Source organism: Pseudophryne corroboree, chromosome 2 (genome assembly GCF_028390025.1).
Source record: "Pseudophryne corroboree isolate aPseCor3 chromosome 2, aPseCor3.hap2, whole genome shotgun sequence".
NCBI classification, from domain to species: Eukaryota; Metazoa; Chordata; class Amphibia; order Anura; family Myobatrachidae; genus Pseudophryne; species Pseudophryne corroboree.
The window spans coordinates 932,553,398-932,568,939 of record NC_086445.1 but is presented as its reverse complement, the minus strand read 5'-3'; the positions used below and the strand labels follow the sequence as shown (position 1 = coordinate 932,568,939).

At 47.3% G+C, this 15,542-nt stretch overlaps 1 protein-coding gene across 1 annotated transcript in view; it reads left to right on the top strand.

Annotated features, from left to right (window-relative positions):
- The first annotated feature begins 8,912 nt into the window (after nucleotides 1-8,912).
- Nucleotides 8,913-15,542, top strand: part of NIT2 (nitrilase family member 2) — a 106,283-nt gene continuing 99,653 nt past the window's right edge. Inside the window, exons 1-4 of the mRNA XM_063956241.1 lie at nucleotides 8,913-9,093; nucleotides 12,429-12,547; nucleotides 13,237-13,357; nucleotides 15,240-15,328. Coding sequence (XP_063812311.1) covers nucleotides 9,066-9,093; nucleotides 12,429-12,547; nucleotides 13,237-13,357; nucleotides 15,240-15,328 — 357 coding nt within the window. The 5' untranslated portion in view covers nucleotides 8,913-9,065. The remainder of the gene's footprint in view (nucleotides 9,094-12,428; nucleotides 12,548-13,236; nucleotides 13,358-15,239; nucleotides 15,329-15,542) is intronic.

Sequence of the window (15,542 nt, the reverse complement as noted above, 5' to 3'; positions counted from 1 at the left end):
GGCGTCACTTTGTGAAACTCTGCCCCCCCCCCCCCCCCCCCCCCCCCCAGCGGAGTACTACTGGCGGGAGGAGGGGGAGCAGGAATCAGCCCTTGCTGGCGCCAATGAGAATTACACCCCTGGCAATGAGCATGACTCCCAGACCAAAAAACCCCTGGCAATGAGCATTACACCCAGAGCATAAAAACCCCTGGCAGTGGGCATGACACCGAGAGTATGAAACACCTGGCAATGAGCATTACACACCCCTGGCAATGAGCATGACAACTAGAGCATGAGACCCCTGGTAATGAGCATGGAACCCAGAGCATGAAACCTCTGGCAATGAGCAGGTCATTTAAAAGTAATTAAAAGCCTTTCTATAGGGCATAATGTATCATGGGCATTGCGGTGTGTGGCATAATATGGTGCAAGAGACAAGTGTGGGGCTTAATATGGTGGAATTTTTTTCCCTGTGGTAGGCAAGATTTATTGGTGCAGGGTCAAAAACTGGGGTGTAAGGCAGTCTTTTCCTGTGAGGCCACGTCCATTTCCTCAAGGCCATGCCCAGTTCCTCAAGGCCACGCCCCCTTCCTGAAATCGGCAAAATAGTTTTTATTGGCACAGAGTGAAAAAACAAAAAAAATCGGTTTCAAAGTGCTTACCATACATAAAGCGACTAGGGAATCCTACACTCATTGTCACACCTTTTTACCAATGCTACACCAGTGGGTAGCTAACCTTAGTGTTACACAGACATTCTACTAGGGATGGCTATTGACCATTGATGATTATAAACCATAAATTGTCTCCAGCCAGTATTAATTAGGTTTACCATCGATAGTGGAAATACAAATGGTTTCCGACCATCGATGATAGTTGTGGGACAGATGTTTTTTTTCTTTTTTCGTGCGTGTAGACAGAGTGTTGCAGCTTATAAGCTGGGTACACACGAGACGTTATGCTCCATGAGTGATATCGTCAGTGTTTGCCCTTGAACTCCTGGACAAGCGAGATGCATACACACTGAACGATATAGTTCAGTGACACCATCCTGCCACATTCCCGATAATGCAGTGTCTGACGATATTGTCAGATTGACCTGCATGTTCGTAAGCTAGGCAACATCATTAACGACCCGCGGGAGCGTGCATCGTTAACTGATTAAAAAAATCAAAATATGTTGCCTTTGCCCTATATGACAGCCTATTTCATGCACATAAGCTTGTTGGGCCAGGCAAAATACTAGTGAGTTATATGTAATCGACCACCATCTGTTGGTTTCAGCTGTCACGTTTGTGGCCCAGTGCTCTATAACCCTTGCAATACTACAACTACTTATTCAAAATGGTAAAATTAGAACCTATGCCAGCCTATTTCATGCCAAAAAGCTTGTTGGCACAGGCAAAATACCAGTGAAATTTGTGTTATGGATACGATTTTTTTTTTTGGTACCATGATAACTTAAAGTTCCTAGACATTGGACAATTGGCTGACGAGCTGGCCGACGGACACCCCGGGGTGGGGGGCATAAATGAGCCGGCACCAACAATGAACGAGCACGGGGCCGCGCATTGTTAATCGTTGGTGCATACACACTGAAAGATATGAACGATAATAAGATTTTACTCACCGGTAAATCTATTTCTCGTAGTCCGTAGTGGATGCTGGGGACTCCGTAAGGACCATGGGGATTAGCGGCTCCGCAGGAGACTGGGCACAACTATAAAGAAATCTTTAGACTACTGGTGTGCACTGGCTCCTCCCACTAAGACCCTCCTCCAGACTTCAGTTAGGATACTGTGCCCAGAAGAGCTGACACAATAAGGAAGGATTTTGAATCCCGGGTAAGACTCATACCAGCCACACCAATCACACCGTATAACTCGTGATACAATACCCAGTTAACAGTATGATAACAACTGAGCCTCTCAACAGATGGCTCAACAATAACCCTTTAGTTAGGCAATAACTATATACAAGTATTGCAGACAATCCGCACTTGGGATGGGCGCCCAGCATCCACTACGGACTACGAGAAATAGATTTACCGGTGAGTAAAATCTTATTTTCTCTAACGTCCTAAGTGGATGCTGGGGACTCCGTAAGGACCATGGGGATTATACCAAAGCTCCCAAACGGGCGGGAGAGTGCGGATGACTCTGCAGCACCGAATGAGCAAACTCTAGGTCCTCCTCAGCCAGGGTAACAAACTTGTAGACTCTTGCAAAAGTGTTTGAACCCGACCAAGTAACAGCTCGGCAAATTTGTAAAGCCGAGACCCCTCGGGCAGCCGCCCAAGAAGAGCCCACTTTCCTCGTGGAATGGGCTTTTACAGATTTAGGGTGCGGCAGTCCAGCCGCAGAATGTGCAAGTTGAATCGTGCTATCAGATCCAGCGAGCAATAGTCTGCTTAGAAGCAGGAGCACCCAGCTTGTTGGGTGCATACAGGATAAATAGCGAGTCAGTTTTCCTGACTCCAGCCGTCCTGGAAACATATACTTTTCAGGGCCCTGACTACGTCTAGAAACTTGGAATCCTCCAAGTTCCAAGTAGCCACAGGCACCACAATAAGTTGGTTCACATGAAAAACTGATACCACCTTAGGAAGGAATTGGGAACGAGTCCTCAATTCCGTCTTATCCATATAAAATACAGATAAGGGCTTTTGCATGACAAAGCCGCCAATTCTGATACACGCCTGGCCGACGCCCAGGCCCACAGCATGACCACTTTCCACGTGAGGTATTGTAGCTCCACGGATTTAAGCGGCTCAACTCAATGCGACTTCAGGAAATCCAACACTACGTTGAGATCCCACGGTGCCACTGGAGGCACAAACGGGGGCTGACTATGCAGCACTCCCTTAACAAAAGTCTGAACTTCAGACAGTGAAGCCAGTTCTATTTTGGAAGAAAATCGATAGAGCCGAAATCTGGACCTTAATGGAACCCAATTTTAGGCTCATAGTCACCTCTGACTTGTAGGAAGTGCAGAAATCGACCTAGCTGAAATTCCTCCTTTGGGGCCTTACTGGCCTCACAGCACGCAACATATTTCCGCCATATGCGGTGATAATGGTTTGCGTTCACTTCTTTCCTAGCTTTAAATAGCGTAGGGATAACTTCCTCCGGAATGCCCTTTTCCTTCAGGATCCGGCGTTCAACCGCCATGCGGTCAAACGCAGCCGCGGTACGTCTTGGAACAGACAGGCCCCCTGCTGCAGCAGGTCCTGTCTGAGCGGCAGAGGCCATGGGTCCTCTGAGATCATTTCTTGGAGTTCTGGGTACCAAGCTCTTCTTGGCCAACCCGGAACAATGAGTATAGTTCTTACTCCTCTCCTTCTTATTATTCTGATTACCCTGGGTATGAGAGGCAGAGAAGGGAACACATACACCGACTGGTACACCCACGGTGTTACCAGAGCGTCCACAGCTATTGCCTGAGGGTCCCTTGACCTGGCGCAATATCTTTGTAGCTTTTTGTTGAGGCGGGACGCCATCATGTCCACCTGTGGCCTTTCCCAACGGTGTACAATCATTTGGAAGACTTCTGGATGAAGTCCCCACTCTCCCGGGTGGAGGTCGTGTCTGCTGAGAAAAACTGCTTCTCAGTTGTCCACTCCGGGAATGAACACTGCTGACAGTGCTAACACATGATTTTCCGCCCATCGGAGAATCCTTGTGGCTTCTGCCATCGCCATCCTGCTTCTTGTGCCGCCCTGTCGGTTTACATGAGCGACCGCCGTGATGTTGTCTGACTGGATCAGCACCGGCCGGTGTTGAAGCAGGGGTCTAGCCTGACTTAGGGCATTGTAAATGGCCCATAGTTCCAGAACATTTATGTGTAGGGAAGTCTTGGAAGTTTCTTCCCTGTGTGACTGCCCCCCAGCCTTGAAGGCTGGCATCCGTGGTCACCAGGACCCAGTCCTGTATGCCGAATCTGCGGCCCCCTAGAAGATGAGCACTCTGCCGTCACCACCACAGCGACACCCTGGCCCTTGGAGACAGGGTTATCCGCCGATGCATCTGAAGATGCGACCCGGACCACTTGTCCAACAGATCCCACTGGAAGATCCTTGCATGGGACCTGGCGAATGGAATTTCTTCGCGTAAGAAGCTACCATCTTTCCCAAGGCTTGCGTGCATTGATGCACCGACACCTGTATTTGTATTAGGAGGTCTCTGTCTAGAGACGCCAACTCCTTGGACTTCTCCTCCGGGAGAAACCCTTTTTATCCTGTTCTGTGTCCAGAACCATACCCAGGAACAGTAGACGCGTCGTAGGAACCAGCTGCGACTTTGGAATATTCAGAATCCAGCCGTGCTGTTGTAGCACTTCCCGAGATAGTGCTACTCCAACGAACAACTGCTCCGTGGACCTCGCCTTTATAGGAGATCGTCCAAGTACGGGATAAGTACTTCGGCCATTACCTTGGTAAATACCCTCGGTGCCGGGGACAGACCAACGGCAACGTCTGGAATTGGTAATGACAATCCTGTACCACAATTTTGAGGTACACCTGGTGAAGAGGGTAAATAGGGACATGCAGGTAAGCATCCTTGATGTCCAGTGATACCATGAAATTCTCCAGGATTGCAATAATCGCCCTGAGCGATTCCATTTTGAACTTGAACCTTCGTATATAAGTGTTCAAGGATTTCAATTTTAGAATGGGTCTCATCGAACCGTCTGGTTTCGGTACCACAACATTTTGGAATAGTAACCCCGGCCTTGTTGAAGGAGGGGTACCTTGATTTTCACCTGCTGGAAGTACAGCTTGTGAATTGCCGCCAGTACTACCTCCCTTTCTCCGAGGGCAGCAGGCAAGGCTGATGTGAGGTAACGGCGAGGGGGAGTCGCCTCGAACTCCAGCTTGTATCCCTGTGATACTACTTGCAGAACCTAGGGATCCACCTGTGGGCAAGCCCACTGGTCCCAGAAGTTCCCGAGATGCGCCCCCACCGCACCTGTCTCCACCTGTGGAGCCCCAGCGTCATGCGGTGGACTCAGAGGAAGCGGGGGAAGATTTTTGATCTTGGGAATTGGCTGTCTGGTGCAGCTTTTTTCCCCTTTGACCCACTTGCTTTTCTGAAGCCGAAAGGACTGTACCTGAAAATACGGTGCTTTCTTAGGCTGTGAGGAAACCTGAGGTAAAATTTTTTCTTCCCAGCTGTTGCTGTGGATACGAGGTCCCAGAGACCATCCCCAAACAATTCCTCACCCTTATAAGGTAGAATCTCCATGTGCCTTTTAAGGCAGCATCACCTGTCCACTGCCGGGTCTCTAATACCCTCCTGGCAGAATGGACATTGCATTAATTCTGGATGCCAGCCGGCAAATATCCCTCTGTGCATCCTTCATATAAGACGACGTCTTTAATATGCTCTATGTTAGCAACATATTATCCCTGTCTAGGGTATTAATATTATCTGACAGGGTATCAGACCACGCTGCAGCAGCACTATTTATGCTGAGGCAATTTTAGGTCTCAGTATAGTACCTGAGTGTGTATATACAGACTTCAGGATAGCCTCCTGCTTTTTATCAGCAGGCTCCTTCAAGGTGGCCGTATCCTAAGACGGCAGTGCCACCTTTTTTGACAAACGTGTGAGCGCCTTATCCACCCTAGGGGATATCTCCCAACGTGACCTATCCTCTGGCGGGAAAGGGTACGCCATCAGTAACTTATTAGAAATCACCAGTTTCTTATCGGGGGAACTCACGCTTCTTTACACACTTCATTCACTCATCTGATGGGGGAACAAAACACTGGCTGCTTTTTCTCCCCAAAAATAAAACCCCTTTTATGTGGTACTTGGGTTCATGTCAGAAATGCGTAACACATTTATCATTGCCGAGATCATGCAACGGATGTTCCTAGTGGATTGTGTATATATATCTCAACCTCGTCGACACTGGAGTCAGACTCCGTGTCGACATCTGTGTCTGCCATTTGAGGTAACGGGCGTTTTTTGAGCCCCTGATGGCCTTTGAGACGCCTGGGCAGGCACGGGCTGAGAAGCCGGCTGTCCCACAGCTGTTACATCATCCAGCCTTTTATGTAAGGAGTTGACATTGTCGGTTAATACCTTCCACCTATCCATCCACTCTGGTGTCGGCCCCACAGGGGACGACATCACATTTATCGGCCTCTGCTCCGCCTCCACGTAACCTTCCTCATCCAACATGTCGACACAGCCGTACCGACACACCGCACATACACAGGGAATGCTCTGACTGAGGACAGGACCCCACAAAGTCCTTTGGGGAGACAGAGAGAGAGTATGCCAGCACACACCAGAGCGCTATATAATGCAGGGATTAACACTATAACTGAGTGATTTTTCCCCAATAGCTGCTTGTATACATAATTTGCGCCTAAACTTAGTGCCCCCCCTCTCTTTTTAACCCTTTGAGCCTGAAAACTACAGGGGAGAGCCTGGGGAGCTATCTTCCAGCTGCACTGTGAAGATAAAATGGCGCCAGTGTGCTGAGGGAGATAGCCCCGCCCCTTTTTTGGCGGACTTCTCCCGCTTTTTCTGGAATACTGGCAGGGGTATTTTTACATCTATATAGCCTCTAGGACTATATATGATGTAGATTTGCCAGCCAAGGTGTCTTATATTGCCCTCAGGGCGCCCCCCCCCCAGCGCCCTGCACCCATCAGTGACCGGAGTGTGAGGTGTACATGAGGAGCAATGGCGCACAGCTGCAGTGCTGTGCGCTACCTTGGTGAAGACCGAAGTCTTCTGCCGCCGATTTTCCGGACCTCTTCACTCTTCTGGCTCTGTAAGGGGGACGGCGGCGCGGCTCCGGGAACGAACACCAAGGTCTGGTCCTGCGGTCGATCCCTCTGGAGCTAATGGTGTCCAGTAGCCTAAGAAGCCCAAACTACCACCTGTTAGGTAGGTTCGCTTCTTCTCCCCTTAGTCCCTCGCTGCAGTGAGTCTGTTGCCAGCAGATCTCACTGAAAATAAAAAACCTAAATATACTTTCTTTCTAGGAGCTCAGGAGAGCCCCTAGTGTGCATCCAGCTCAGCCGGGCACAAGAATCTAACTGAAGTCTGGAGGAGGGTCTTAGTGGGAGGAGCCAGTGCACACCAGTAGTCTAAAGCTTTCTTTATAGTTGTGCCCAGTCTCCTGCGGAGCCGCTAATCCCCATGGTCCTTACGGAGTCCCCAGCATCCACTTAGGACGTTAGAGAAATCTTGTTAATTAATAACGAGATCACTCATATCTTTCAGTGTTATTGGCCAGTTAATATAACATGTTCTGACTAAGAAGCTGGATCATGAATAAGAAGTGGAAAAAAAAAGCTGTCAGAAGAATAAGAAGCAGAGGCGTATCTAGGGTAGGGCGAGTGGGGCACGTGCCCTGGGCGCCTTGGCAGGTCCAGGAGAGGGGGGCGCCGCCGGCGGCCAGGGCATCATGCCCCACTTGCCCCCGTCACGCAGAAAGCCGAAATGTGAGGGGAGGAGAGCGCAACATCTCTCCCTCCCCTCACCGCCGCTGAAAGCCATAGCAGCGCTGCCAGCGGCGCTGCTGTGTCCGGCCTCCGGCGGCGTTAGCCAATCAGAGCTTGCGGACCGGCTCCTGATTGGCTGCCGGTCCGCGAGTTCTGATTGGCTAGCGAACCGGCGCCACACAGCCGCCGGAGACCTGTCCTGGAGCGGTGAGGGGAAGGAGAGGCGCTCTCCTCCCCTCACATAGAACACGCCGGTGACTCGGTAAGTGACCGGGGGGGGGGGGGGGAGAGCACAGTGGGGCATGTAACTGGCACAGTGGGGCATGTAACTGGCACAGTGGGGCATGTATCAGGCACAGTGTGGGGCATGTATCTGGCACAGTGAGGTATGTAACTGGCACAGTGGGGCATTGTATCTGACACTGTGGGACAATATAACTGGCACTGTGGGGCATTGTATCTGGCACTGTGGGGCATGTATCTGGCACTGTGGGGCATTGTATCTGGCACTGTGGGGCAATGTAACTGGCACTGTGGGGCATGTATCCGGCACTGTGGGGCATTGTATCTGGCACTGTGGGGCATTGTATCTGGCACTGTGGAACAATATAACTGGCACTGTGGGGCATGTATCTGGCACTGTGGGGTATGTATCTGGCACTGTGGGGCAATGTAACTGGCACTGTGGGGCATGTATCCGGCACTGTGGGGCATTGTATCTGGCACTGTGGGACAATGTAACTGGCACTGTGGGGCATGTATCTGGCACTGTGGGGCATTGTATCTGGCACTGGGGGGCAATGCAATTGGCACTGTGGGGCATGTATCCGGCACTGTGGGGCATTGTATCTGGCACTGTGGGACAATGTAACTGGCACTGTGGGGCATGTATCCGGCACTGTGGGGCATTGTATCTGGCACTGTGGGACAATGTAACTGGCACTGTGGGGCATGTATCCGGCACTGTGGGGCATTGTATCTGGCACTGTGGGACAATGTAACTGGCACTGTGGGGCATGTATCCGGCACTGTGGGGCATTGTATCTGGCACTGGGGGGCAATGTAACTGGCACTGTGGGGCATGTATCCGGCACTGTGGGGCATTGTATCTGGCACTGTGGGGCAATGTAACTGGCACTGTGGGGCATGTATCCGGCACTGTGGGGCATTGTATCTGGCACTGGGGGGCAATGTAACTGGCACTGTGGGACATTTTCAGTGGCCACACCCCTTCTGGAGCGTGGCCACACCCCTTCTGGAGCATGGCCACACCCCTTCTGGTGTGTGGCCATGCCCATTTTTTCGCCGCGCACATGCTTCTTTTGCTATGGTTTTTTTTTTTCTTTGGGGGGGGCGCCATTTTACATTTTGCCCTGGGCTCCAAAAACCCTAGTTACACCTCTGTTAAGAAGCCAATTTCAGCCTCGTAATGTGAAGGCTGTGTCTGTCCTGTCCTCTGAGTGCAGAGTCAGACTGGAGAAACTTTAAAAACACTGGAATGTTTGACTACAAAGAAGGAACTACACTTCCCATAATGCTTTGCACCAGGGCACAGAGAGACTTCCTGCCTGTTACAGGGCTGGCTGTGTGAGTGTTGTGTTGGTGTCTGTGTCACACTATGCAAGCTGCTGCCAGAGCCATGGCAAGTAAGTAGCCTGAGCTAGCACCGCATTGTGTAATATATGCATGTACTTCTGTACTCTGTTTGCAAATAAATCTAGTTTCTCTCACCCTGCCGGGAGTTCTGTATTGAAAAACCAATTGTATCTCTCTTCATTATAACACACATTACATCTGTGACTGCTGCACTAATCTTATCTCGTTACTAACTGCACTAACACTGTTTCAGCTGGACTTTGATGATTAGTACTTTGTCTGTGGCCATGAATGAAGCTCATTAATACAATAATGTTGATGCAGCCTGTTATCAGTCACTGCCTATACATTTCATGTTGTATATTTTATGGTGTCTTGTCTTGTGCATTTGGCATTGTACCAGAACTGATTATTTATATACTGTGCAAAACTATTTAAGTTAGCGCCAATATACTGTATATATAATGTACACACCCCATATATATATGGATTAGTATAGGAAATAGGGGGGACCAATATTTATCTTGCCTCCGGGCAACTGTGACGAACTTACGCCACTGATTGCTACGGACTAGGAGAAAAGGAATTACCGGTAGGTATTAAATTCCTATTTTTTGGGAACTCCTATTAGTCGCAGTATATACTGAAGGACAATTTCTTTGTGTTCTGTGTAAAACAAGGACAAGATACAAGGTTTTGTCTACAAGTATATGTAGCATCTGCGTGGCACTTTACCAATCTGCCCTATTAAAATGTTGCAAATTATGTTGCCAACCAGTTTTTTATTTTTTTATTTTTGAGAAATGGGTGATGGGTGTGATCAGCTGTGGAAAACTTTGATCTAGTGAGGACGACCATTCTTCCAAGTATTTATTACTGAGTAACTGATTGCTAATAGGTGAAGGTCATCTAAAGATTAACTGGTTTTATTTTTGCACATCGGTTATTGTGTTATTAAATAACATATAGGTGTTTATATTCCATCAGGATGCTTTACAGTGCCGTTCCACAATCATCTCTTCTATACTTAGGATACTACAAAATGTTTTTGGAAATCGACTATGCAGAGGCATATCAAGAGAGAGGGGTCTCCATGCACTACCCCCTCCCCCCCTCAGCAGCGCATTTTCTCTAGCACTATGGCAGAGTCTACTCCTATGTGCTGATCTCCAGGAAAATGGCACTGGCACCATTTTCTTGATTTCTGCAGTGCACATGCACAGATCTCCAGAAATATGGCACCCGCACCATGTTCCTGATGATATCTGTGGCACAGATGGAGAGGTAAGTATTTTGAATGGGTGCAGGCTTTGCAGTGGAACCCATTATAGATACCCCCATGCGGCTATGTCATATTTGTTGTATTTTGTTCCCTCTGTGTGTGCAGCGTAATCCAAACTGACCTTACATATTATATTTCACTTTCAATGCTGCCCTCCCTGTCTTGCTCATCCCCAGCAGAAAATTTGTCCCGTCTCTGTTGGGCTAGCTCCCTATGCACATGTTGGAGACAGGACAGACCTTCTTTATATCTTTATAATAAATCTCTAAGGTCCTGTCTATACCGTGCATGCCCAGTGGGAGGCGAGTCCAGCTGTTCAAACTATTAGGGAAATAGGGCAGACCCTAGGAGGACAGGAGGCGAACCTGCCAGGAGGTGAGTATGCAACCACAGGCGGGTGAAGGGCACAATAGAGTTTGGGGAAGGGGGGTGTTAGTAGGATGGACCAGCGAACAGCGTGGTGGGTTGGCAAAGCAGACAGGGAGGGTATTGAGTGGAGTAGCAGACAGCAGGGGGTGGGTCGTGGAGGGAGTTACATGCATATGCTGGCTCCGGGATACGGTCGTTGGGTCGACACAACTTAGGTCGATAGTCATTAGGTCGACCACTAAAGGTCGACAGGGACACTAAGTCGACATGGTCATTAGGTCAACATGTACTAGGCCGACAGATCAAAAGGTCGACATGAATTTTTCACAATTTTTTTTATTTTTATTTTTTTTACTTGTTCATACTTTACGATCCACGTGGACTATAATTGGGAACGGTAACCTGTGCCGAGCGCAGTGCACTAATTGGGGTTCCCCGTCACTTTACAAAGAAAACGACACAAAAAAAGTCCAAAAACTCATGTCGACCTTTTGACCTGTCGATCTAATGACCATGTTGACCTAGTGTCCCTGTCGACCTAATGCATGTCGACCGTTAGTGGTCGACCTAATGACTGTCGACCTCAGTTGGGTCGACCCAACGACCCATACCCCTGGTTCCTTTTACTAGTATTACAGTTGTGGGTAGCATGAACATGATATCTAGCTTTTTAAGGACAGATTATTTAATGGTGTTGGTGCCTGGAGAATTTGCACCTTATGTACAGGTGTGTCCACATAAACCTATCCTCAAATAGACCAGTTTAGTGTGCTACAGACTTTGTTACTCAGCCATTCCAAAACACTAACCCTAAGTACCAAGCACAAATTGAGGTAAAAGGTATACAGTCTAGGGTAAAAAGTGACAAGTGACCATCTCATCTGGTGTTTATATATCACAGTTACTGTACTCGCTTGTGGGAAGGGCAATGCCATACATGTAATGTGGGAAATAGAGACTATCAAATAACTTCTGACTATCAAATAACCTTGACAATATTTAATGGTCATCATTTTTGTATATTTACTTCCTAAATTGAAACCAAAAGGAAGTACATACTTGTTGTACTAGAAAGTAGGGCATGAAGTAGCGCAGGGGGAGATGTATCAAGCTTTGGAGAGAGAAAAATCGGCTTCTGTAATTTTTCTTGCACAGTCTGTAAAATGACAGGTAGAAGCTGATTGGTTGGTACTTTGGGATTAATTCAGACCTGGTCACTGCAGCGGCAGTGTATGCAGGCTGAAAGCCAGTGCTGATTGACAGGCAGAGGCGGTTGGGGGCGCGGTCTGGACAATGGAGGAGTGTCCGGACCGCTGCAGCCAAAAACATGGTGGGTAGGCTTCGCAGCTACTTAGGCAGAGAGCTACTCGGCAGGTGTGAAAGCATCGCCGCTGTGCGTTTCTTTCGCATGTCTGCAGGGGGGGAGCAGGACCCGGCATGCGGAGCGGACTTGCCCTGTGCTGGGCGTCCCCCCGTATGTCAAAGATTTTGCACATCTATGATCAGGTCTGAATTAGGCCGTTTATCTCTCCACTTTATCTCTCTCCAAGGTTTGATACGTCAATGTTGACTCTGTACAGGTAAATGAGCAGCGTTATCTGCCACCGGGTCATCTCCCGGATAATGGAGTAATGTAAAGGCACTTTTTTCTGTGTATGGTTTCAGTGAAATAAAAGAATAGATTGTATTGTATAGTTTGATATTCAGTGTGGCTTCCACCTTATATTTCTGTAGAATTCAGATTGGCCGTAGTCCAGCTCTTGGTATCGCCTGTGAAAACGGATAACTTGAAGAAGGCATCGCAGCTGATTAAGCAGGCGGCACAGGAAGGGGCACAGGTCGTAGCTCTCCCCGTAAGTACCTTTTGTAGATCAAGCAAACTATAGTCACTGCTTTCCATGAAACTTTTCCATTTCTAAATTATAGTAAATTTGCAATAATATGATATTTATAGTTTGTGCTGCTCTGGGTCTTCTTTCATCCCTATGTGGTTTTCTTTGTATCTTTTAATCTTGAATCATACGGTAAAACAGGGCATGACAGGTACTGATAGTCATATACATACATCTGGTATGTAACTTTTGAGGTACACGGTGTCAGTGGCAGCTCCCAGCCTTTGATTCTTGAAAATGACGCACCAGCACCTGGAACAGCTGCAACCGTTAATTTAAACTAAACTTCTGTCTAGATAAAGATGTAACATTGCTGTTATTGTGTTACACCCACTTTCATAAATGGCCCTCACCGTCTGCTGGCACAGACCTATTTTACTAGGCAGTTCAGCCAATGTGCGATTAGGCAATATAGAAACTAGAGGTCATTCTCTTTCTGGTCTGGATTGTCACTGAGCTCCAGAATAGGGGTAATTAATGTAGATTTTGAAAGTGCTATTTTTTTTATGTATAGGCTGTTTATGTATAGTGATGATCTATTTTATACATTATACCACCAACTACACCCAGCCATTGGAATTGTGTTATGTATGATGTTTTCTGTGCAACCATTGTGTAAGTTGTGCTTTTGTGTAACTGTCTTCCCTTAGGAGTGCTTTAATTCTCCTTATGGTACCAAATTCTTTCCTGAATATGCAGAGAGGATTCCGGGGCAGTCTACGCAAATGCTGTCCGATGTGGCAAAGGAGTGCGGGATCTATCTCATTGGAGGTTTGAATTAATATTTTAACATTACCGTAGTTTCTCTAGGCTGGGTAATCATTACCATACTTTACTACAGAGGTATACTGCATGTAATGTAAAAGCCAACTGAACTCTCGTAAAAGGACACAATAATAATAAAAATATGATAAATATATATTATACAAAGCAATGCTAGCCCTACTATATTGCATATTCAGGTGTGCTTCCTCAATATGACTATCCAAGCAAAGGTCAGCCTATAGCTTTTATATAACCCTGACTTTTAATAAAATAAGGCCCTTTGAGCTTAATGTATTTTGGAGGTGAGTAAATAAGCGGATCACAGAGACACTCTAGCGGTGCGCTCTCTCTCTCTCTCTCTCTCTCTCTCTCTCTCTCTCTCTCTCTCTCTCTCTCTCTCTCTCTCTCTCTCTCTCGTATCGGGAAATTGGTCCAATATAACAGCACAGTTGTAATGAACACTGACCAATAATTATTGCCAGAAATGACCCAGAAACGTGTGCTGAACCGTCGACTCCAGGAAGCAGTTACTGTATCTTCCATATGTCTGTAGTCACGTTAGATAATAGGATAAAATATCTTGCTGCTACAGTTTAGTACTAGTATGCTTCATAACAAAATGCATACAGTATATCCCTCATTAGCCCTCATTCCGAGTTGTTCGCTCGTTGCCGAGTTTCGCTATATTGCGATTAGTCGCTTACTGCGCATGCACAAGGTTCGCAGAGCGCATGCGCTTAGTTATTTTACTCAAAAGTTAGGTATTTTACTCACGGCATAACGAGGATTTTTCATCTTCTGTTGATCGTACTGTGATTGACAGGAAGTGGGTGTTTCTGGGCGGAGACTGGCCGTTTTATGGGAGTGTGCGAAAAAACGCTGGCGTTTCTTGGAAAAACGCGGGAGTGACTGGAGAAACGGAGGAGTGCCTGGGCGAACGCTGGGTGTGTTTGTGACGTCAAACCAGGAACGAAACTGACTGAACTGATCGCAATGGCTGAGTACGTTTGGAGCTACTCAGAAACTGCTAAGAAGTGTCTATTCGCAAATCTGCTAATCTTTCGTTCGCAATTCTGCTAAGCTAAGATACACTCCCAGAGGGCGGCGGCTTAGCGTGTGCAATGCTGCTAAAAGCAGCTAGCTAGCGAACAACTCGGAATGAGGGCACTTGTCATTAAATGAAACAATGGGACTGTACTATAGACTGTTTGCGCCGCTACCTTCCTTTAATTCTTATTCAGTTGTAAATTAATTGGTTTCTTTGTCAGAGCATACAAATAATGGTAAAAGGTACAAGATGGGTAAGGGTGTGGAACTGTAAGCAGACGGCCATTTACATATAGAATTACCTTATGATCAACTGGGTGTGGTATGGAAGGTAGATAGTAACTAGGTCGACAGTGACTAGGTCGACCACTATTGGTCGACAGTAACTAGGTCGACAGGGTCCAGGTCGACAGGTCAAAAGGTCGACAAGAGTTTTTTTTATGTTTTTTTGGTGTTGTTTTCTTCGTAGAGTGACCAGGAACCCCAATTAGTGCACCGTGTCCCCTCGCATGGCTCAATTCGCTCGCCATGCTTCGGGCAAGGTGCCCCGCTTCGCTTGGCACAGATTACCGTTCCAATCGTAATCCACGTGGATCGTGAAGTATGAAAAGGTTAAAAAAAAGAATGTTTAAAAAAAAAAAAAAAACATGTCGACCTTTTGACCTGTCGACCTAGAAACCCTGTCGACCTAGTTACTGTCGACCAATAGTGGTCGATCTAGATAGTGTCAACCTAGTTACTGTCGACCTAGAGACCGGATCCCAATCAACTACACCATACAGGAGAGCCCTGTGAGAGCTGGAGGCTGGGACACGTGTCTAATGATGCAATTTCTGTAAAGGTTCCATTCCAGAGGAGGATTCTGGGAAAATCTATAACACTTGTACAGTGTTTGGCCCTGATGGGACATTGTTGATAAAGCACAGAAAGGTAATGTCTGTAATCTGCATGTAACATACCTGATACAGTTACCCTCTGGATAACATACACAATACAGTTATCCTCTGGAGTACCTTCACACGCTCTGACAGACTTTCACCCAGCCATCAAATGTTCTTTAAAATATTTTTTCTCAATCTAGTTTACCACCCCTCCGTCTAGCTCTACAGTCTCTACTCTACACATTTTCTCTCTATTGTATCCA